Below are 23832 nucleotides of genomic sequence, written 5' to 3' on the forward strand. Positions count from 1 at the left end.
GTGGTGGATTTCTGTGAGATTTGTTTTTCTGGGGAGAAACAAAAAAGGAGAGAGAGAGAGAGAGAGAGAGAGAGAGAGAGAGAGAGAGAGAGAGAGAGAGAGAGAGAGAAAGGATGGAAGGAAAGAAGGAAGGAAGGAAGGAAAGAAAGAAAGAAAGAAAGAAAGAAAGAAAGAAAGAAAGAAAGAAAGAAAAAAGAGAGAGAAGGGGGATGACATTCATTTTAATTGATTACAGGGTGTTTTTGAGTTTTTGATTGGGGGGATCCTTTTATTACTACAGAGCACTTAGAAGCATATCATCAGAGACCCAAAAACCTGTCACCAGACATTATGCAACATACATTAGATTAAGTTTCTTTATGAAGAATAATGACCATTCCTGGATCCAGACCCATGAGACAAAATACACACGCAGTGAGTCTCAAAAATGACCAGAGGTCAGAAAACACAGCCATAGGTTGTAAGACCGCAGTTTCCCACAGCTTGTGTGTGTGTGTGTGTGTGTGTGTGTGTGTGTGTGTGCAGGACACAGCTGCAAACAGTCACACTCTGCAGCAATTCAACACTTTACTACTGTGCCAGCTCTTTGTTCAGGCCCAATAAAGGTGATTGCTTAGCAGACATCAAATGCATAGAAAGCAGCTGTGTCCATGCATCTGGCGTCTCTCCAAGAGTGTCTCCCTCTCCCTCCCTTTCTCTTTATGACTGTGAATATTTTTCTTTTCCTTTTTGAGACACTCTCACACTGTATACCGAATTGACCTGGAACCCACTAGGTAGCCTGGGCTGGCCTTGAACTTGTGGTGATTCTCTTGCTGCAGCCTCTCAAGTGTTGTTATTAGGATGATATTATGTGCTGTGGGGTAATGCTTTTATACACTGGTTTAATACAATGCTGATTGGCCAGTTAGCCAGGCAGGAAGTAGGAAGGATAAACAGACAAGGAGTTCTGGGAAGAAGAAGGCTGAGTGAGGAGACGCCAGCCTGCTGTCCAGGGAGCAGCACATAATGGCACACAGGTAAAGCCACGGAACATGTGACGATTTATAGATGAACAGAAATGGTCTGAGTTTAAGTGTAGGAGCTTGTCAGTCACAGACCTGAGCTAATGGCCGAGCAGTTTTAATTAATATAAACCTCTGTGTGTTTACTTGGATCTGAGTGGCTGTGGACCGGGCAGGATACAGGAAAACTTTCAGCTACAATTATTAGCAACCATGCCCAACCTGTTTGGGTCAGAAATAGTTGTGTTTTAAAAATACAGAAAGAAGAAAACAAACAAAACAACAACCAACAGGCACAGTAGTGATGCCTGTATTCTCAGCACTCGGGAGGAGACGAAGGAATGCCACAAGTTCAAGGCCAGTCTGACGTACAGAGTAAGACCCAGTCTCAATAAATATACAAACAAATAAACAAAAAATTGTAACACACACACACAAAAAAACACAGGGGAGACTATTCCCTCACTGGATGGTAGTAACGGTGCTGATAATTTGGTATACAGCAGTCTAGGTTTTTAAATGCGTGTGTATACTTTTTAATTTTCGTTTCAAAACTCGTCTTCTACCTATTACTTAAAATCACTTTGTTTTGTAACATGTCTTTTTTTTTCCTTCCTGTGCCATTAAATATTTGTCCTATTTAAAAAAAAAAATCGACTTTCCGTAGTGGAGAATGAGAGTATGTAAATCATTATCGCCCAAAAGACAGCACAGGCGCCTGGAAGTGGAGACAAAAATCTCTGCAGATCCGCAGCAGGCCTGCAGGAACGTGCATTTGGCAGGGAAAGGGGTTGAAGCCGGAGGCAGTGTCCACTAATCTCTGAGAGATGATGTTGTCTTACTGCTCGCCTCCTGGTATAACCACCGTCCTTCTGACGACAGTTTAGGGGAGGGTGACCTAGAAGACACTAAACTCGGGCGTCGAAGGCTCCATCTATCTCCACTGAGGCGCACGCCTCATCCATGCAGCGCCCCCTGGCGGCTGCTACTCAGCCATACAGACGGTAAAGAATTTACCTTTTTCTTCTTTTTACTGGCTTTATTAGATTTCTTGCTATGTTTCCAAATAGATGTGAAGATGTCCGAAGAGATCCGGGGAGTGACTGTGACTTTTAAGGGTGGTAGTTTACCTGAGCAAAGAGAGCATAAGCATAAATGAGCAGAATGGCTCAGATTGTGTAGGGGGCGCTCTCAGGCCTAAGAGCCGGGTAGGAATTACTACAGTTGCCTCATGAGAACTCCCCGATACTCTGCAGTCCCAGGACTCTGGAGGCCCCAGGACCAGCCTTGGTTACATCACCAGCTCAAGGTCACCCTGGGCTACAGAGGCCCTGTCTAAAAAAACAAAACAAAACAAAAACCCAAAACCAGAGGAAGAGGAGAAGAAAATGGGGGAGAGATACAGGCAAGGAGAGCCAAACTCCCTCTTTAGCAGACAAGAAACGTTAGTGTGATTTCATTAAAGGAGAATTAGAAATTCTCTTGTTGGCTTGCAAATGATACAAACACAGAAGACACTAAACGAACATTAGTTTCATCATCAGTGATGTTTCTAATGGTTTTACGGATTAAAACGATGCCTTTAGGGCTAAGCGACAAGAGATTTGTCCTGTGAAATCCAAGCAGCTCACCCTTTTCTGGGGACTCTTCACTGGTGTTCAAACTACCAACCTAATTAAAGTGCTCTGTCAGAAACAGCCCATAATGAGCTCAGCTCATGAAATAAATGCATTAAGACTATTCATGATGCACACTTAGACTCAATTTCAGACTCGCTGATGTCTTGAGCTTTAGATTGCCTTTTAATGCTGTCGAGATGAGGTACTTGCATTTCCAGGTGGGCACTCCATAATTAGCCTCTCATTTATGTAAATCGAGCCATTTACTAAGCAGGCAAGACATTTTCCATTCCAGATAGGAGCTCGGTGGAAATCATTTCCCATCCCGTCACCAGAGGCTGGCTCTCGTCACATTCCCTGCAGGAATATGCTGGGGAGATGGCCTGCAGCCCAGTATTGGTGCCTGCCAGGTAGAGTGAGAAGCGGCTTGCGGCCCCAGGAAAACCGAAGCCCAGTCACGACCTGCCTTCTGCGTACTGCACTTAGAGTTAGTGTTAACAGAATAATCCGGCTGCGCTTCATCTCAGCTCTAATGAAACAAGAAGTGGGTGTTCTGTTTCTCTAAAAGAAAAGGATAATTGAAAAAAAAAAATCTTAGAATCATTTAACTGGTCATTAAACATGCATGGCTTTAGTTTGAAATGGAGCCCCACAGCAGACCCCAACAGCCCCGTAATTCCCTTTAAAACCCTGCCGGCAAAGGAAAAATGCAACCTCTGACCATTTTCCTAAGGACATGGTGAGAGCAGGATGCGGCCGCCAGTGACTTCTCCGCACTCAGCCTGCCCCAGAGCACAGTCCTCACTCTCCTCAACCCTGAGTTGCATGTTCTACATGGAGCCACATTGAAAATGACATTGTTTGCTCCCCTGTAAAGGCAGTAAGAGTATTCTAAAGGAGAGGTGGGGGGGTGGTCCCCACTAACTGACCTCGCTTCTCTCGTTCTCCAAGGGCTCCAGGGCCACAAGTCACACAGTGCTGCCTGTCAGTTGGAGCCAAACCCCTCTTGAATGATTAAGAAGTACACTCTGGTCCTTGTTTGCTCTCTCCCTCCTCTCTTTCTCTCTGTCTCCAGGGTATCCTTAGATAGCCCAGGCTGCCTCAGACTTGAAAGGCTCCAGTGCCTGGCTGGCTCAGAGGTGGTCTCAGGACGGTCGCTACTTCAGTTTTACAATCGATTTCTGTACAAATCACTTTAGGTCGGGCTGAGTGGATACTAGAGAACAGGAGAAAACTTTCTTGGAGAATAAAAAAGGAAAGAGAAGAGCTGGAGAGATGGCCCAGAGGTTAAGAGCACTGGCTGCTCTTCCAGAGGTCCTGGGTTCTGTTCCCAGCAACCATATGGTGGCTCACAACCATCTATAATGAGAGCTTCTGGCACGCAGGCATGTTGGCAGAACACTGTATACATAATAAATAAATCTTAGAAGAAAAAAAAAGGAAGGAAAGAGAAGACAGAAAAAGCAAAAGCAATAGAGAAAAAATTCATTTAAAAAATAAAAAAGCAGCCAGGCTGGGGCATGCTGTAAGTGCAGCTACTTCGGAGGCTGAAGGTAAGAAACTACCTAGACACTAGCCTAGAAGTACAGGGAAAAGTCAGTACTTGAAGGGTACACGCGACATTGTGACAGTTCTTGGGCTCTGTACAGGTCTCTTGGCATGTTGACACAATGGGGGTTAGCTTTTGACAATGCCCCTGCTCCCTGCACAGCTCAGATTTGTCATCGAACACAAACAACGAAACAGCTGTGGCGCGTCCGGGGCCTGGGAGAAGAGGACGGAACTTTACCTGCCTTCCTGGCTCTCAGTGCTCCCAGGATGGCGACTGCAGCCGTTTCTCCCAGGACGTTGTTTCCAAGGTCGATTTCCCTTAAGTGAGTAGAGTATTTGATCAGGCTGCACAGAGACAAGGAAACTAAATGGCTTTGTGCCTTGCGGGGCTCATGGTCCCTTCCCTCGACGAAAGTCAACCTAGAATTTCAGGGAATGGCCTTTCTTTTCAGGCTCCCTCCAGCCTCCCTGCCCCTTCCCAAGCGGCTGCAATGACCTGACTTGAGACTGGAGAGGTTTTGAGCCTGGCTTGTTGAACCTGGCTGTCTCTCTACTTTGGAATATTCTGTTTCTCTTAGGAAACCTGAATCAAGCTCTTACTGCCAAAAATCTTTCGTTCATTCATTTACTTTAAAAACTTTACATTTAAGATTTCTTAGTCATTTATATTTTATATACCAGTAAAATGTCAAAACATTTAGAGGGATTGACAAGGGCTTGGTAACTTTCAGTATGTCAAATAAATAGTAACTCTTATCTGGTGATTTTTTTTGTTTTATTTTATTTATTTATTCATTTTTGGATAGGGTCTCTCTATGTAGCCCTGGCTGGCCTAGAACTAGCTATGTAGACCAGGCTGGCCTCAAACTCACAGAAATCCACCTGCCTCTGCCTCCTAAGTACTGAGAGTAATTTCACATAAAATTAAGAAAGGCAAGCTGTTGTGGGATATTTGTACACTGTATGAAGACATATGCTGTGATTGGTGTGATAAAAAGCAGGCAGGAGGTATAGGCGGGATTTGGGGAGAGAAAGGAAGAGAAGGAGGAATCTAGGTGTGCAGGAGACGCCAGGAGACACAGAGAGGAAATAGGAGGTGCAAGATGGAAGAAAAGTAACGCCACATGATAGAACACAGATTAATATAAATAGGTTAATCTAAGTTATAAGAATCAGTTAGGAACAATCTTAAAGTATAGGCCGAACTTTCATAATTAATAAGTCTCCCGTGTCATTATTTGTGAGCTGGCGGCCCAAATGAAAATCCGACTGCAGCAAGCTTTGGGGTTGGAGAGATAGCTCAGCAGGTAAGAGCACTGACTGCTCTTCTAGAGGACCTGAGTTCAATTCCCAGCACCCACATAGCAGCTCACACCTGCCTGTAACTCCAGTTCCAGGGGATCTGACACCCTCACACAGACATACATGCAGGCAAAATACCAATGCAGGTAAAAAATAAAAATAAGTTATTTTTTAAAAAAGGCAAGCCTCAGAATAAAAATTTTTTAATTTATTTATTATGTATACAATGTTCTGTCTGCACATATCCCTGCAGGCCAGAAGAGGGCACCAGATCTCATTATAGATCGTTTTGAGCCACCATGTGGTTGCTGGGAATTGAACTCAGGACCTTTGGAAGAACAAGCAGTGCTCTTAACCTCTGAGCCATCTCTCCAGCCCCAGAATAAAGTTTTAAAATCAGATGAATTTAGCTCTATGAGGACAAAACCCACTGTACTCTTCCCCTACTTCAGTACTCTAGGCCCAATCCTGCTTAGTTTGCAAGATCAGCAGAGACCGGGAATGTTCAGAGTGCTGTGGCCATTGCGTTTCCTCATTTCTTGGTGGGCTACTGAAGACCCTTGGCCTGGCAGGGTTCTGCTGGCATCTTGTGTGGAGGTGGCATGGAGGCAAAGACCTGGGCTTCTTGTCAGCTCTGCCCTTTCGTTGACCGTGTGATCATGGGCAAGCCAAGTGCCCTCATGGGTCTAACTTTCCATATCTGCAAAACTAGCCTGACAGAGGCTTTGTGGCCTGTTTTATGAGGTTGCAGTGAAGACAGAACTATTATTTCCTGAGTGCACATTAGTGCTCCGTATAGCAGGAACTAAAGGAAAGTTAATTTATGGTCTCTGCTCCAGAGTAAATTATGATGTGCTTATCAAGAGATCAGGGCTGAGTCATTATCACATAAGAAGGCTTGAACTTTCACGTAGGGTCAACGCTGCCTTTACGGTCATGTTGACTCTGCTGCTCAGCTGTATGCACTTTCCACCGATTCAGCAGCCAGATCTGAGCCAGGCCTGTGCAGCCCTGCCAGACTCTTGCTCTCAAGGAAGTCATCTGCCGAAGCTTGAGCAGTTCCAGCTTCCAGATCTCTCCATGTTCTTCAGACAAGATGGGTAAGAACAGGGTACTAGAGGCTGGAGAGATGGCTCAGTGGTTAGAGGACCTGCTGTTCTTGAAGAGGACCCAGGTTCAGTTCCCAGCACCCACATGGTGGCTCACAAGCGTCTGTAACTCGAACCTAACCCCTCCTCTGATCTCCAAGGATACCAGGACATATGTGGTGCACAGATATACATGCAGGTAAAACATTTGCACACATAAACTAAAAATAATCTAAAAAGAATGAAAAGACAAAAGAAAGGGATGCTTCTAGGAAAAGGAGCCCCATGGAGGGAGGCAGGGATGCTGGAGACTGACTTGGTGACTCTGGTCTTGAACTAGGTCGACTCTAGGAGGCTTCAAGGGAGCTGAGTCTCACTGGTGTGTCTGCTGTGCCTTGGATGCCACTAGGGCCATCCCCAGGCCTGAAGGGGGTGCCCTACAAAAGTGCCTCCCAGGGGCTTTGTGGGGCTGAGGTCCAGTTCAGTTTCCTGTGCAGTGCTGAACCCAGACGCCTGGACATAGAGGGAACTTCATTTGCTCCTGGCCAGAGGTGGTGCCTCCTTCACTCATCTGTCCTAATTTGGACAAAGGATGAGTTAGATCTCTGAACACCGCTTAGCTCTTTGCATAAATAATTTATTCAACCTGTCACTATCTCCCGAGTTAGACACTATTACCATGATCATTGGAACCCCTGAGAAGTAAGATTAAAGAAAATTTAGGCTGGGCAGTGGTGGCACACACCATTAATCCCAGTACTCAGGAGGCAGAAGCAGGCGGATCTCTGTGAGTTCGAGGCCAGCATAGTCTACAAACCAAGCCCCAGGACAGCCAGAGCTATACAGAGAAACCCTGTCTGGAAAAAGAAAACAAAACAAGCAAACAAAAAGTAAAGAAAAGAAAGAGCCGATTCTCTGAGATCAGTAACATTGACAAGTTTCTAACCAAATCTTAAAAGAAAGAGAAAATGGGAATGTTCAAGGTCAGTGAGAGAGACAATGTCTCAACAGCTTCTACAGTTTCTAAAAGGACACTAAAGAAATATGAATAACTTTATTCTAACAAATTTGACAACGTATACAAATTATTTGAAAGAAGAAAACTAGAATATGTCAGGCAGAACCCCTCAAAGCCAGAAGAACCTTATTCTTTTTGTTTTTGTTTTTTGAGATAGGGTTTCTCTGTGTAGCTTTGAAGCCTGTCCTGGATCTTGCTCTGTAGACCAGGCTAGCCTCGAACTCACAGAGATCCGCCTGCCTCTGCCTCCCGAGTGCAGGGATTAAAAACATGCACCACCACCTGGCTAGAGTCTTATTCTTATTCAACATGTTTGTTTCTGTGTAGGGGGTTGACCCCAGGCCCTTGTGTGTTCCAGATAAACCGTAGCACCAACCTAACATATACCGCTTTGAAAGATGAGTTTTGATTAAAAACCTTCCTTGCTAAGTGGGATGGCACTTGCCTATAACCCCTGTGTTCAGGAGGCTGAGGGATGAGGGTCAAGAATTTGGGCTGCACAGCGAGACTTGTATAAAAACACAGAAACCTTTGCTAGGAAGGCTCCAGGTGTCAAGGGCTTCACCGATGAATCTAGCAAATTAAAGGACACCATCATCATAATGCCACGGAAGTTGTGTTCTCAAACAGAATGGGAGGGGACATTTCCTAAGTAGTTGTGTAAGGCCAGCCAGGCTCTGATCCCAAGCAGGCAAAGGTGTTACAAAGAAAGAAAGTATGGATCCGTGTAGCTCATGGATGTAAACATAAAAATCCTGAACACGTTTTTTTTTTTTTTTTTTTTAAGCAGTTACACCAGCAATATATTAAGTTCAACAAGATGCTGAAATAGAAGTTACTGGTGTAATTATCTGGGGAAGGGAAGCATCGATCACCAGCTGGGAAGCCTTCCCATCTCTCTTGAATACGGGAGAACAATAAGGAAGGAGTTTTTTTTCTGCCGAGATAATAAATTGCTACCCAACATGCCTTCGGGCCTCAGACCTCAGCTGTGCCCAGTGCTCTGGGCACCACTGGTGCTGTGGGTCTGGCCACGAGACAGTGCTGCCCAGAGCCCTTGCTGATCCTGCAGTTAGTTCCTGAGTGGTTGTGAGACGTGCCAACGGCTTGGTTAGCTTAAGGTGCAGGTCCAGCAGAGATGGATGGGGGATGCCTCAGGTTGTCAAAATGAACATGACAAGGAAACACTGTTTTCTAGAAGCTTCTGAGAATTATAGTTCCATATTTCTTTTTTAGGAGTCCAGGGTGGAGAGCTTTCTAACCAAACACAAGAATGTGCGCTCCAAGGAGGCTGCCCTTCCTCCTCAGGTGACATCGATCAGGTTTTGAGTTACCGCCTAACCTTAATGCAAGGATGTTCTAACTCTTGCCTCCTCTACTGCCTCAGCTGCCACCCTTTTAATCTGAGGCTCCTCATGAGGTCTCTGAGGGGCCCACGTGCCAAGGCCAGGACTGGTAAGTGTCCCTCTCTGAGCTGAGAAGCCACACAAGAATTGCTAAGAGGCTGTGATCAGCCGTGTGGTTTAACTCCGGCACTTTAGTTTTAGAGAGGGAGTGAGTCCAAAGCTCTTACGGTTCCCCACCAGGTTAAGGTTCGCGTGAGTTCCGGCAATTGCTCCCCGTCTTTTCCTGTCCCATCAATGCTGTTATCTGCCAAATGCAGCGTCGCTACCCAAGGGCCGGCTTCCATCAATCGGTGAGCCTTTTTCCTGGTTCCTGCAAGAAAAATCAGAATGCTGGCATTACTTTTAGATGATAGAGCCCCTATTTATTACCAGCTAAACAGATTTTTTAATAGAGTTTGCACATACTGGATTTGAGGAAAATTTATTGTGCAACACAATCAGTGAATATATATGTGATTTCGGAAGTCCTGGTTTTACATTCGGTTCCGCTTCGTTCTTTACAACAGAGACCCCAGATTGCACAATAGACAATCCCATCTTGGAGTCAGATATCCACCATTAATCTAACTAAAGAGGAATGTTTCTTGGTGAATGAATTATTCACTGACCCTGGGGGGTTGACAGTTTTTAATTGAAAGGGGGTCTAGCTCATTGTAGGAGTCTGAGAAACAGCCTCATTTTCTGAGCTTTGGCCTCTAGAAAACATCAGAAGAAGAAAAAACACCTGCCTCAGTGACTCATGACTGCATCACCGAGGGCCGGAGTCCTGCGTCTGGTTCACCCTCATCCGGCTGCTGAGGTTTCTCAGAGTTCCTTGTCAGGGCCACGAGTGGCCCAACTCACACATTTCATTCACCCCAGTCCAATTTCAGGGGTTTGGGAAAGAAGAAAACATGAAGGGGTAGAGGAAGAGAAACAAGCTGCCTGCGTAAGTCAGGCTCATCCACTTGCCAGATGAGGTGGGAAATCTGAATCACTGGTCCCCGAGCCAGAAAGTTCCCCGAGGCCTCCCCATGCTCACGTTCTGTGGACTGCTTCAGATGGGGCTGGCCTGAATGGAGATGGCTTGACTTCAAGGAGGGAAGAGCCGGAGTGGGGGGTGGGGTGGGGGTGGAATGGGGGTGAGGGGGTGGGATTGGAAGACAAAGAAAGGCACCTGCTGCCAAGCTTGATCCCTGGAACCCAGGTGGTGGAAGGACAGAGAACTCTCTTTCTCTCCCTCTCTCCCCACTACCCAAAGCCAGGTAAGACAACGTGGAATTTGAGAGAACACGTCTCTACATTGTGTCATAAAGGCAATTTAAGGGATTTTAAAGGGTGCTTTAACTAATGTGCTCCCCATGCTGGCTTGAGAGCTTAACCTCAGGGCCAGACAAATGCCCCTCGTACTCGAACTCATTCAGCAGGCGTCTCCGAGCTGCTTCTGTGCTTGAAGCACTGGTGCGCGTGCTGGGGATCTGCAGGAGGAACTGAGCCTTCCTCACACCGCTGGCAGAGGCAGATCGTAGTCGGTGTGTGTGAGGAGTTGCTGGCAATCAAGCCCCAACATTCAGTCCTTGGAGGGAAACTGAGGTTTTCAGGTAAAGGTGATAACTCTGGACATTTTGGGATTGGTGGTGGTGGTGGTGGTACACCACACGAGGTAAAGGCACCTGTCACCAAGCCTGCTAACCCGAGTTTGATCCTCAGAATGCACATGGTGGAAGGAGAGAGATCTAACTCCTGTGACTTGTCTTTGACCTTCCCATGGGTACAGTGGCACACATATGTGTGGGCATATACACACCCAATAAAGAAACCAATGCAAACAATGTTTTATAATTTAAACATTGGGTCTTTCTGGTTTGCTAGCTGGAAAAAAAAAAAAGGCAGAAACTATACTTTTAAAAACAAGATTTGAGCCGGGTGGTGGTGGCGCATGCCTTTAATCCCAGCACTCGGGAGGCAGAGGCAGGCGGATCTCTGCGAGTTTGAGGCCAGCCTGGTTCACAAAGTGAGTTCCAGAACATCCAGGACTGTTGGTCACCAGGCTACGAGGGCAAAGGGGGCGGAATCAGCGAGCATGACTTTGTGTGGCCTGTGAGTATGATGGAAATAGCCTTCCAGGAGGCTGCTTCAGTGTTACAGCTCAGCTCTATTCCAGAGTGAGGGGTGTATATGGGATGGGGGCAGCAGCTGGGGCCTCACCTAATTTACGTTTGGCAGCATGGTCCCACCATACAGCTAGGAGCGCAAAACCCAATTACTATATGGGCCGCAGCGGGAGAGCGTCTGCAGGGGTCTGTGTCAAAGGTCATGCTTGAGATAGACATTCAGGCTTAGGGAAGGTCAGGTCTCCCAGCCTAAAGACACTATCCAGGGAGGGAGGGAGCCCTGCTGGAAAGGGAGTCCTCCATTTTGATCGAGCTCAGAGAACTGTCCGGACAAGGTGAACTGCAACCTTAAGTGCAGGGGACTCCAGCACAAAACAGGATTTGAAGGGCTGGAGTTGACAGCTCATTGGGTGAGCAAGCACTAGCTCGGGACACCCGATGCAGTGTTCTGCTCTGACCCCTGAGCTTCAGAGGTGCGCGCACACACACCGTGTGCACGTGTGCACATACATAAAGTTCTATCGGTTTCTTTACCTATGACTCTAATCTGCTGGATAGTTAGATGAAACAGATCTTACTTGAGCTTAATATGAAAACTGGCCCACCTTTTATTTTTTTTAATATTTATTTATTTATTTATTATGTATACAATATTCTATCTGCACGTATGCCAGACAACCATCTCATTACGGATGGTTGTGAGCCACCATGTGGTTGCTGGGAATTGAACTCAGGACCTCCGGAAGAGCAGCCACTGCTCTTAGCCACTGAGCCATCTCTCCAGCCCCTTATTTTTATTTGGAATAAATAACATATCTAAATTTTGTCATTGCACCCAGAGCATGGCCTTGATAGCAGACGGCAGTCGTCAAGAATAACATAACGGCACCGACATACTAGAACATATGTAATACGTATGTGGCACATGGCAGATACGTGAATGTTCATGCTGGGAAGAGGAAGGGAGAATCAGAGGAAGAGTGAGCAGACGCAGAGAGAAGCAAGACAGACGTGCTATACTGAGAAAAGGTACCAAGCTATGTACATGGCAAAGCACAGATAAAAATGTGAGTTAATTGAAAATGTAAGAGTTAGCTAGTAATAAGCCTAAACTATTGGTCGAGCATTTATAATTAATAATAAGTCTTTGTACATTTATTTTGGAGCCAGTGGTCCTGACCAAAACTCCACCTACATGTTCATGAATGACTGTGAAGTACAATCAAGTCAATGACTTACAATTACCGTTCATTGTTGTTTTTGAGTATAATGCCTTGATTGCACTCATGAACATGAATGGGATATGATTTTTCCTTTATAAAAATTTTTCACAAACCTAAATGCCTTTGTTCCTTCTCCCAATTTCTACACACCAGAAGGTAGCAGTGAGTAAAACCTGAATCAGCATGCCGGGGTTAAGGGCTGAGGGCCCAGTTCCTATTCAGATGTACAGCGTCATCAGGAGAGCCACCGCCGGGCACTCAGCACCCTGACGTATCTATCAGCTTGGTGGAATGTGTGCCTGTGGAGAGGGAGCCTGCTCGGCCTGTGACTGACTGGGCATAGCTTGCATCCCCATGGGAAAACTAGCTCAATTGCTCCAAATCTGGCATCACGGAGTAATGAAAACACGATCTTTGCCCACGACAAATGGACCTCTCCCGAGCTTCAGGAACTCTCGGAGAAGTCAGGAAGACAGACAGCTGCCACTCAGGGCAGCGGTCCTGCTCTGAGGCTTTGGCCAAAGCAACACCAAGCTCCTCTCTCTGGGTGGAAAACAAACTCCTTGGAATGCAGATGAGGACACATTCAGCCCCTGGTCATAGTTTATCTGCCCCAGCTGGTTTCACTGTAATCTATTTTTACTTAATCTTATTTTTATTATTTTAAAACTAAGCAAGGTGTAGGGTGAGGAGATGGCTCAGCAGTTAAGAGCACTAGCTGTTCTTCCAGAGGACCTGGGTTCCATTTTCAGCACCAAATGTCCACAGTTCCAACTCCAGGGGATCCAATACTCTTTTTCTAGCTTCTGCAGGCACCAGGCATGCACATGGAGCACAGACAAAATGCACACAAAGAATAAAATAAACAAACAGGTTCACTAACTGTCTGCTGCACATCTCTGTTGCCGAGACCCTGACTTTGGCGCAGCCATGCCCCATGCCCCATGGTGCTTGGGAGGCGGGGTCGTACAAGAAATGCACAGAACACCTGGGTTTCAAACTCTCTTGAGAATGTCCTGTGGCTCCTACGAAGTTTCTTAACATCTATGAACCTCACTGTAAAAGAGGCCATGATCCTGTCTCCCAGTATCATTGTGAGGGGCGGCTGGGAAGCAATTTCAACCGCCAGTGTGGAGGACCATAGTGCATGGCAAATAGTGGTGCCTTGCTTCCCAGTGTCTTTTCTGGGTTCCCTGAGTTCTCCAAACACTGCATGCAAGTAACCTGGTAACTTACTAACAAGGTGTCCTTCTACCAAAGGGTCAGATGTATATTTCTGACCTTGGCACACCCAGCCTGGAAGCCACTCTGCAGATGGACCCAGGTCCACTCAGCCGATGAGTTTCTGTCTTGCAGATGGTCCATTCTCTGTGTTTTGGAGAACTGCCCAAGATCAACAACTCAGTTCCAGTATGCCACTGTCCCACTTTGAAACCATAATGTCAGCATTCAGCAAGTGCAGGCAGGAGAACCAGGAATTCAAGGCCATCTCAGTTACTAGTGAGTTCAAGGCTCTCCTGGGATACTAAAGACATTGTCTCAAAAGCCAAACACCAATCAACCAACCAAACAAACAACAAAGGAAGCAAATAAACAACAAAACCCAAACAAAACAAAATCCCTAAAACTCCAAACAAACAGGCGAATACTTAAAACCATCAAGGCTCCATGTCATTGTCTGAATGCAAAATGCTCATGGGCGCGTGTGTTTAAACACGTGACTTCCGGCTGGAGGTGCTGTTTTGGGAAGTTGGCAATCGTATGTCACCAGAAGCTGGCCTTGAGTGCTATTCCCACTTCTGGTTCCGGCCCGTGGCCTCTGCTCCCCATCTGGCCGCTGTGTGTGAAGCTCTGCCACACACTCCCGCCACTGTGTACTTTCCACCGCGATGGGCTGTGAGTTCTCCGAAACTGTGAGTCAGAATGCGCCCTTCCTCCGTTAATTGCTCCCGGCGGGTATTTTGTCAAAGCGATGGGATTGCTGCAGCTTGATGGTCATCACTTTTGGTTAGGGGCCACTGGCCTCCCCCATGCCACACTCCCCAGGGTTGACCACAATAGCCTCCTCATCCTCTGAGCTATTTCTCATGGGGTGGGTGGGGAGGGGACAGGGGCCACTCTGCTGAGAATGGCCTCTTTCCCGCTGGAACACCTCTCACTCCTTCCCCTGAGCGCTCTCTGTGGGCCAGATCCCAAAGGTCAAGTGTAAATATTCATGGCACCAGCGTCCTCCCAGACAGCTCCATCCTCTCTCTCACCTTGTGATCTCCTCTGGGTCCAGTAGCGGCACCACAATTCTGTAGGCCCCAGGGCCTGCCGTGCTTATCTGTAGATACCAGGCCTGCTGAGAGCTCTTCCTTGTGGTAGGATTCTTTTAAAGTTGTTGAACTATAACATCTTCCCATTGACAACAGACATGTGCGATTTCCCATGTACCACCCAGTTTTATGAAAGTGAACAGAAACGTCATCTGTTTGATGGTGGGACTCTAGAAAGCAAAATGTGGTGAGTGTTGGCTGATTCACACCAGGCATCCTGGCATCTTTCTGTAGAGGTGTCCATTCTGTGTCCTGCTCTCACCCCAGGATGAAATCATGAGTACAAGGACTTCAGGACTGTAAGTGGTAACTTCCTGTTTTTGAATTAATACAGCTTTTGAAGATTACATCTTGATTTTTGCACTGGGCTCTTGCATTCCTTCGTGCCGCTGGTATTTCTGTGGGCTGTGGCTGTGATATGAACAATAGCGCCTTATTTGGAGACCTGAACCTGACAGGTCTGGGCTACTGTAGTCAAGTTCGGATCTCACTCAGATCCTGGGAGGACTGTTTTAGGATTGGACACTGACCCTGTTCATCTGTCTAAGTCATACATTGACCTTTCTCCTCCTAAATCCTCCAGAACGAAAACAGCCCTGGAGACTAGTACACTGTGTAGCTCCAGCTAGGAAAAGAATAGGCCCAGACAAGGCACTCCTTGCTCCCCACTGTGTCTTCTGGGAATTTTGGGGGGCCTTGAGGTGACAAGGCAGGACCAGCAGAATGGCTCAGGAGAACCATGTTATCCTCAGGTGGCTACTCCTAGTGACCATTTGGTGACTCCTAGTCTTTACCATCTTCTGCTGCTGGACAGTTTGTGACTAGGCTGTGGAAAAGCTGGATGTCACCTGCTTGAAGGCTGACCAACCCTCTAAACTCTTGTACCCTTGTGGTAGGCAGAGCCTGGGTCCCAGAGCTGGATCCCCCGAGGCTGGATGAACCTGAGCAGCCCAGCAGGATGGGCCTGGCCCGCTTGGTCTGAGGTTCCCAGGGCACAGCAGAGGCTGCTCTCTCGCCTTCTTCACTGAGCAAAAGAAACCAAGGTCAGTGTTTTCAAGTCTGCAGAAGTGGTCCTCTGTGACTTCTCTGAACCAGCAGCCTCGGCCCCACTGGGGACCTCAGCCTTTCCTCAGAGCCCGGCAGGATGGCGCCCAAGCTCTCAGGGGGCCTCTGATGACTGGGGTGTCGAACGGCACTGGTTTGATGATTCTCTGTGTTCAGCGGCGCACCAATGCAGAATGGCCAGGACACACATGTGTACAGCTGCAGGCAGCCACACAGAATACTGTGCTCCGCCATCAAACTATAGATGGCCACCCAGTGTCGGTTTGTCTCATCTTGATACATTTATCACTGTATATATTCTTAGGACTCCGAATGGGAGGAGAGTGAGGGGGGAGGTTAGGCTTCTGAGCGGTGTTTGGCCTCAGAAGGTACTATGGGGATGGCTTTCCAAGCATCAGGCCAAAAACCTCCTGCCCACCAAGGGGTGCGAGTGCAAATATTTTGGCTGTTTCCAATTAGGACCAAACAGAAACCACCTGGCCTCCTCACCCAAGAGTGTGGCACAAATCAGCTCATCTTGGCCCCTCACTTGGAGACAGGTGGAGTCCTACCAAAGACTGGATTCTCTCCCCTAACTCCCTATGACAGTTAAGCAGTTGTCCAATGTGGGAAGGGAAGGTCTTCTTTTTAGACATAGCCACTGTGTAGCCCTGGCTAGCCTACGACTCTCTCTACAGACCAGGCTGACCTTGAACTCTTACAGCTCCATCCCCCTCTGCCTCATGAGACGTGTGCCATCATGCCCTGCCTTTGGGAAGGTATTTTGAAGTTTTGTTATCACTGGAAATACAAGCATATATATAATAGATGAAATTGTTCCATTGAGTTCAGGCTGAGGAGACTAACAGCTTCCTGGGTCAAATCCAAGCCTTTGTTTTCGCTTGTAAGTCTCTTAATGTGATCCATTCCCTCAGGAGGGCCAGCCTCCTGCATTCTCTTGTCTTGGCCAAACTTTTGGGTTCCTGGATAGAATTGGGAAGGTCTTTCCTACTTACATTCTTCCTCATCCAAGTTCTCTCTTATTCCCATCCTGGGTCAGCTTGTCTTCAAAACTTTGTCTCTAAGCCCAGCTCTGGAGAAGAATGCCCTCCTGCTGGTCCAGAGAACACACCAAAGGCCACTTCTTTAGACTTGGAAATGTTGACTGCCTTCTCTATGACAACTACCCAATGGGAGAACTACATCCACGGCAGACAGTACAACAGGACCTGACATGCTTTCTTGCTTTATATTCCCACCATTCGCTCTCTTCCCCCAGGGTCTCATATAGCCCAGGTTTGCCTCAAACTTTGCTTTGCAGCTGAGGATAACCTTGAACTCCTTATCATCCTCCTTCTGTCCCCCAGTCAGTGAGATGAGGGGCTTGCACCCTGCTTTACATTTTCATGTGGCTTTTGGACCACAAGAGTTTGTAGTTTTCTAATGTAGCAGTGTTCACAGAGAAGATTCAAAGATAATTCAAGGGCAGAAAAAAGACCACACAAGAACAGATTCAAGCTGAAGGAGAAAGAGGCCATGGGGATTAGGTTCCACTCAAACAGCTGGTTGTCTTTCCCACAAAGGCCAAGTCTAAACCACTGAATACCCAGAACACAGCGGCACAGACTCAGGCCGCATCACGAGGAGCTTCCCAGAGGCTGTTTCATGACACACCCAGCCTCACTTCTGCACTGTGTCTTTAGAACTCGAGTGTGTTAACACTTGGAGGGGAGTCTGTGGTGCCAAGTATGCCCTTGGCATGTGCGATGCTGAGAGCCAGGCAGGGTGGAAGTGCCAGGACCCGGGGCTGGGGCTGCAAGGACACTGTGAACTTAGTGTTTGGAAGGCTCCTGGGGTAGCAAATCCTACTCAGAGTTCTGTTTTTCTCTGTCTCCCTCCCCCTCCTCCCTTCCTCCTCTTCCCTCCTCCCTGTCTCTCTATTTCTGGCCCTCCGCATCTCTCTCAAAGCCCCTTCACGGTCACCCTGGTTCTAACTCTGAGTAACCCGAATTCTGAGGCCTTGCTGGCAGCTCCTGGAAGAATTGTTCCAAACCATGCTCTTCTGGAATGTGGACGGTGCCCATGATGAATTTCTCTGGCAGACATGGTGGAACTGTTCATGGGTGGCTTGTCTGAGGTCACAAGACATCGGATCTTCTTTTTCCACATTTGACTTTAAGTCTTTGTTGGGGATGATTATGCACCAGGGCATGAGTTAGAAGGTGAAGGGAGGGGTAGGAATAATTGAAACGACAACCGGAATACCTCTTTTCCCCCTTTTCCTCTGTGAGGTCCTTTGCACCGCTACAGCTTCAGAAGATTTTGCAGTCTGGCTCAGAGTTGAGCTTCCTCCCCGGCACACTGGTTTAAAAACAAAAAAAAGGTGCAGGGTCTGAGTCAAGGAAATGGTTCGGGGCACACGTCGGTATTGGTGACTGGTTGCCTTCATTTAATAGATGCCCTGTGCCAGTGCATTTCTCTTGGGAGGGAGTTAGCCGAACAGTCAGCATCACTCCAGTCTGTCTTTGCATTTCCCTGATGCACGGCTAGGGCTTAACGTGCAGCTCTGCAGAGCCACGCAGGGCTCCCAGGTCACCCTGCAGCTGCCATCGCCTCCCTCCCTCGCGTACAGCAGCTCTCTAGCCATGGCTCCATGTTCCTGGGATTCCTCAGAACAGTCAGGGAGGAACACACTTCGTTGGCACGCATTAAGAACCGTGTAGGGCCGGGCGGCGGTGGTGGCGCACGCCTTCAATCCCAGCACTCAGGAGGCAGAGCCAGGCGGATCTCTGTGAGTTCGAGGCCATCCTGGACTACAGAGGGAGTTCCAGGAAAGGCTCCAAAGCTACACAGAGAAACCCTGTCTTGAAACACCCCCCCCCCAAAAAAAACCCAACCAGATTGTTAAAAAGAAGAAGAAGAAGAAGAAGAAGAAGAAGAAGAAGAAGAAGAAGAAGAAGAAGAAGAAGAAGAAGAAGAAGAAGAAGAACTACTGTATAGGAGCTGGGCCGTGATGGCACGTGCCTTTAAACCCCACAGTCGAGGGAGGCAGAGGCAGGTGAATCACTGAGTTCCAGGCCAGCCTGGTCTACAGAGCGAATTCCAGGGATACACAGAAAAACCCTGTCTTGAACACCCCCCCCTACTAAAAAACAACAACAGCCAAAAAATCTGTGTAGGTATGGTATCAATGTTGAGGCTAGGGATGTAGCTCAGTCTGTTGAGTGTTTGCCTAGCATGTTTGAGGCCCAGGTTCGATCCCCGGCATCACACATACACACACACACACACACACACACACACACACACACACACACACACACGGTACCACTCCAGAGCCATGTCAGGTTCTTCTTCCCTAGTCTCTGCAAACCCCCTCCCCTCATGCAACTGGAATCTGCAGTGCAGAATCTGACCCTCCTGCTACCCTCCTCCACTCTGCTCCCTGCTCAAACCCTAGCCTCCCTTGGGAAGATGGCTCTTGCTTAGGACAGCAGGTCCCGGCATGTCTCCTCCTCCCTGTGCCACACAGACGGAGGCTCTTGTCACACTCATCCCTGTTGGTCTGAGCTCCGTGTTCCTTCACCTCCTGCCCCTGTGGTGTATACAGGGCCTGATGATCCTTGCACAAAGACCCTCGGCCTTGGGTGTTCCCTCAGCTCCCTTCATTGAGATCCTTTCTTCCAGGAGTAAGGCAGAGAAGAGCAGAGGAAGAGATGGCCTACTCTAGCAACTGCACGTTCAGACACGAGCACATATAAACAGGCACTCACACACACACACACACACACACACACACACACACACACACACACAGACACACAGCAAGTACCCGCCCTATACTCAGAGAAGGCCAGCAAGTACTCGAGTCTCTATTTATAATCCTGCTCGATCCTCCTTCCTCTCAGACTCTACACTCCTAAACCACACTCCTTTTCTTGTTTCCACATCAATGATTACTTAAAAATTCTGTCTGTCTGTCTCTGTCTCTTTCTGTGTCACTCTCTCCGTCTCTCTGTCTCTCTGTCTCTGTCTCTCTCTGTGTATGTGTGTGTGTGTAGGAATGGGTGTGCAGATACGCTCACTTATGTGTGCACATATGGAGACAGAAGCTGGCACTAGCTATCTTTCTCTATCACTCTTCTCTGTTTTTTGAGATAGGGTTTCTCGCTGAACATGTGTCTTACCGTTTCAGCTGGACTGGCTGGCCAGAAAGCCCCAGGATCTAAATTGCCTCCACCTCCACAACCATGGGGTTATAGTGTACACTATCATGCCTGGCTTCTATGTGAGTGTTAAGGATCCATCTCAGGTTCTTTTTGTTTGTTTGTTTTTTCAAGACAGGGTTTCTCTGTGTAGTTTTGGTGCTTGTCCTGGATCTCACTCTGTAGACCAGGCTGGCCTCGAACTCACAGAGATCCACATGGCTCTGCCTCCAGAGTGCTGGGATTAAAGGTATGCGCCACCACCGCCAGGCCCAACTCAGGTCCTTATACTTGCTTGCACAGTGAGATACCCACCGAGCCATCTCCCCAGCCCCCAATTATCTTTCTATCAAAATGTAGAATCTATATATTTATCTCATCTCTTAAAACTTGATACCATCTATATGCATGCATACCTGTGCACAGACATACAGTGTTCTCAGACTCCCCCTCAAGGGCAGAGTGCTTTGTTTTCTTTACATTTACTTATTTATTATTTATTTATTTATTTAGGTAGGTAGGTGGGTAGTATATGTATGTATGTGTAGGTATGTACATGGTAGAGTCAGAGGACAACTTTTTTATTTTATTTTTTTTTGGTTTTTCTAGACAGGGTTTCTCTGTGTAGCTTTGCGCCTTTCCTGGAGCTCACTTGGTAGCCCAGGCTGGCCTCACAGAGATCCGCCTGCCTCTGCCTCCCGAGTGCTGGGACTAAAGGCATGTGCCACCACCGCCCGGCAGAGGACAACTTTTGAGAGTTGGTTCTCTCCTTCTGCCATGCAGGTCTTGGAGATTAAACTGGGGTCACCAGGCTTGAGAACAAGTGCCCCCTCAGCTCTGTTTCATGTACTAGTGTATCCCAAACATCTAGGAGTACCGGGGACATACTGGGGCCTGTACATGCACATACATGAACACAATGAAGAAAGGAAGGTGAATAGTTATAAGATTATGAAGGGGGAAGCCGGGCAGTGATGGCGCATGCCTTTAGTCCCAGCACTCAGGAGGCAGAGGCAGGCAGATCTCTGTGAGTTCGAGGCCAGCCTGGACTACCAAGTGAGTCCCAGGAAAGGCGCAAAGCTACACAGAGAAACCCTGCCTCGGGAAAAAAAAAAAAAGATTATGGGGGGGGGGCTGGAGAGATGGCTCAGAGGTTAAGAGCACTGGCTGATTTTCCAGAGGACTCTAGTTCAATTCCCAGCATTCACATGGCAGCTCACCCTATCTGTAACTCCAGATTCAGGGCATCTGACACTCTCATACAGACACACATGTAGGCAAAATACCAATGCATATAAAGTGGAAAAAAAAAAGAGTTGTATTATAGTTCTAGCCAAACGCGTGGTGCACGCCTTTAATCCCAGCACTCAGGAGGCAGAGACAGGCAGATCTCTGTGAGTTGGAGGCCAGCCTGGTCTATAGAGTGAGATCCAGGACAGCCAGGGCTACACGGAGAAACCCTGTCTGGAACCCTCCACTTCCCAAGAGAAAGGTTATGTTTCCATTTTGTAACAACTAAGAAAATAAACTTGTTGGTGCTCTGGGCGGCAGGATGCCCCTGTGCCCCTGTTCTGAACATGGTATGTGCTGCATTCCCAGGCCATCCTGAGCTGCCTGGGGAACCACAGTGGCAGGCACTCTCTGCCGCCAGCTCTGGTTTTTATTTATTTATTTATTTATTTATTTATTTATTTATTTATTTATTTATTTATTTATTTATCTATCTATCTATTTACATTTATTTATTTATTTATTTATTTATTGCCTTTCTGTCAAAACAATTCCAGAATTTTTATCTGAATTTTAAAGTTACTTTTTGTTGTTGTTGTGGGTGTATGTAGATATTTATTTATTTAAAGATGTAGCCCTGGCTGGCCTGGAACTCATTATATAAACTAGGTACTAGGATTAAAGGCATGCGCCACCACGTATAGCTTTTCTTTTTAAAAATCACATTTTATTTATTTATTTAGTGTCCATGTCTGTGTGTGTGTGTGCACATGTGTGTGTGTGTGTGTCACACACAAATGTATATGCATGTGTTGTATAGGTCAGAGGACAACTTGCCAGCCTCTTGCCACCATGTTCCAGGCTCTGCAGCAGATGCCGCTACTGCTGAGCCACCTCGCTGGCCCCTAAAACTTTTAATATTGAATTGCAGTTTCCCCCTAAGAGAAGCTACTTGAGACAACTGGAGCGGGGCCCCCCACATCTCTACCTCACATCCGGGGCATTCTTTCCCCTCTCCACCTCTCACTCCTTCCCGTCTGCCGCATGCCAAACCCTCAAGACACGGCTTTCACATTTACAGCCCTTAGAACACAAGTCCCCGCGCAGGGTCACTCCGCGCAGGGTCACCCCTCGCAGGGTCACTCCGCACAGGGTCACCCCTCGCAGGGTCACCCCGCGCAGGGTCACTCCGCTGTTTTGAGCCCACAGCCACAGTACAGGCTCGTCAGGCGGCTGGGGCTCTTTACAAGAATGTAAAAGCAGTGCAGGGATGGGAAGCAGTGTTCCCCGGTTTCTTCGGTGCGCGGAAAGGCTTGGCTGAATTACCCAGCCCGACAGGTGCCCTGGGTGATTCTGATGCCATGGAAGTCCCTAAGCAGGTGCCAGCCACTGCCAGTTACAGGTTCTTAGCTTTCATCCCTCTCCCCCAAAGCCACCTTTGCTCAGCTCCTCGTCCCCACTCTCCTCCCCAGAAAACAGAGCCACTGAGTTTCCCACCGTGACAGAAGATTGGCTTCTAGGAAACCGTCCACCAGCTGTGACGGTGAGGGTGATTGACATCCCTCAAGTATATGCCACTCAGCCCGCCCCAAACATAAAAGGTAATTATCGTAATGTTCATTTTGCAGCTGAAGAACCTGAAAATTATGCTCAGAGTCACACACAGGCATACCCCTGCCTGTGTTATTAGCCATTCGATACAATCAATTATTAAAAGAAGTCAGCTTTAAATGTACCTTAAATATGCATCCTTAGGATTCACTTAAATGAAAAGCCACTTAAAGGGGAGTAAATGGAGGTGGTTTATCTGTCCTGCATCTGTCTGTCTGCTGTCTGGGTGAGGACATGTTCTCTCTATGAATCACATAATCCTGGCATAGTACTCTGCCCCCCCCCCACACACAGGTACTGTGTGATGAGTCCTGTCCATCATAGGTCCTCATGACCGGGGCCATAGAGCCTGGACTAAGATGTAGGTATGGGGACCCAGGTGGCCCAGGTGGCAAACTCAGGGGCTCCTGCTGCCATGGTTTAGTCCCTGAATTTGCCATCTCTGCAGATAGCTGTACCCAGGGGGCCCGGGCATGTGTATCACACATAGATATTCTTTAACCCTGTTTGAACTGCTTTTACTAACCTGGTGGGTCTGATTAATATGGCGTGTTAGTTTCCAGTCACTGCTCTGATGAGCATCAGTTGAGTGGTTAACAGAAGACAAGCTTAGAGTCTGGAAGTGGTGGCTCACACCTGTAATCTCAGCACTCACAAGGTAGAGTCAGGGAGATTAGCACACATCTGAGGCCAGCCTGAGCTACGTGGTGAGTTCCAGGATAGCCCGGGACTATATAGCAAGTCTCTGTCTCACAAAACTGAAGGAAATAGATGTGGTGGCGGGGGTGAGGGTAAGGGGGTGAGGGTGCGGAGTGAGGGAGGGGGGTGGGGATGGGAGCTGAGGGTGGGGGGTTGAGGGAGACAGGTGTGACTTGAGGAGATATAAGCTTTTTCCTTTACTGTTCTGGAAGTTGGAAGTCTGAAATGGATCCTACAAATGCCTGTCAGGACATCTTCAGGCTAGGGCCTTTGAAGGTTCTGGGGAAATGTTTCTTTGGTTTTTCCAGAGACCAGAGATCACCCACGTTCTAGCTCAGATCACTTGTGCCTCAGTTTCTACACACTGTCACATCTTCTCCCTCCTGCCTGCCTCTTACAAAGGTCATTGTGATTATACTTG

General features: G+C 47.6%; 1 protein-coding gene across 1 annotated transcript in view; it reads right to left on the reverse strand.

The window, feature by feature from the left end:
• Positions 1 to 1934: 1934 nt before the first annotated feature.
• Positions 1935 to 23832, reverse strand: part of LOC114691000 — a 31752-nt gene continuing 9854 nt past the window's right edge. The window contains exons 6-9 of the mRNA XM_028866067.2: positions 17932 to 18027; positions 9166 to 9298; positions 4413 to 4519; positions 1935 to 2134 (exon numbers count right to left, since the gene is read on the reverse strand). Of these exons, the coding sequence (XP_028721900.2) occupies positions 1962 to 2134; positions 4413 to 4519; positions 9166 to 9298; positions 17932 to 18027 (509 nt within the window). The 3' untranslated portion in view covers positions 1935 to 1961. The remainder of the gene's footprint in view (positions 2135 to 4412; positions 4520 to 9165; positions 9299 to 17931; positions 18028 to 23832) is intronic.

Source organism: Peromyscus leucopus, chromosome 7, assembly GCF_004664715.2.
Source record: "Peromyscus leucopus breed LL Stock chromosome 7, UCI_PerLeu_2.1, whole genome shotgun sequence".
NCBI lineage: Eukaryota > Metazoa > Chordata > Mammalia > Rodentia > Cricetidae > Peromyscus > Peromyscus leucopus.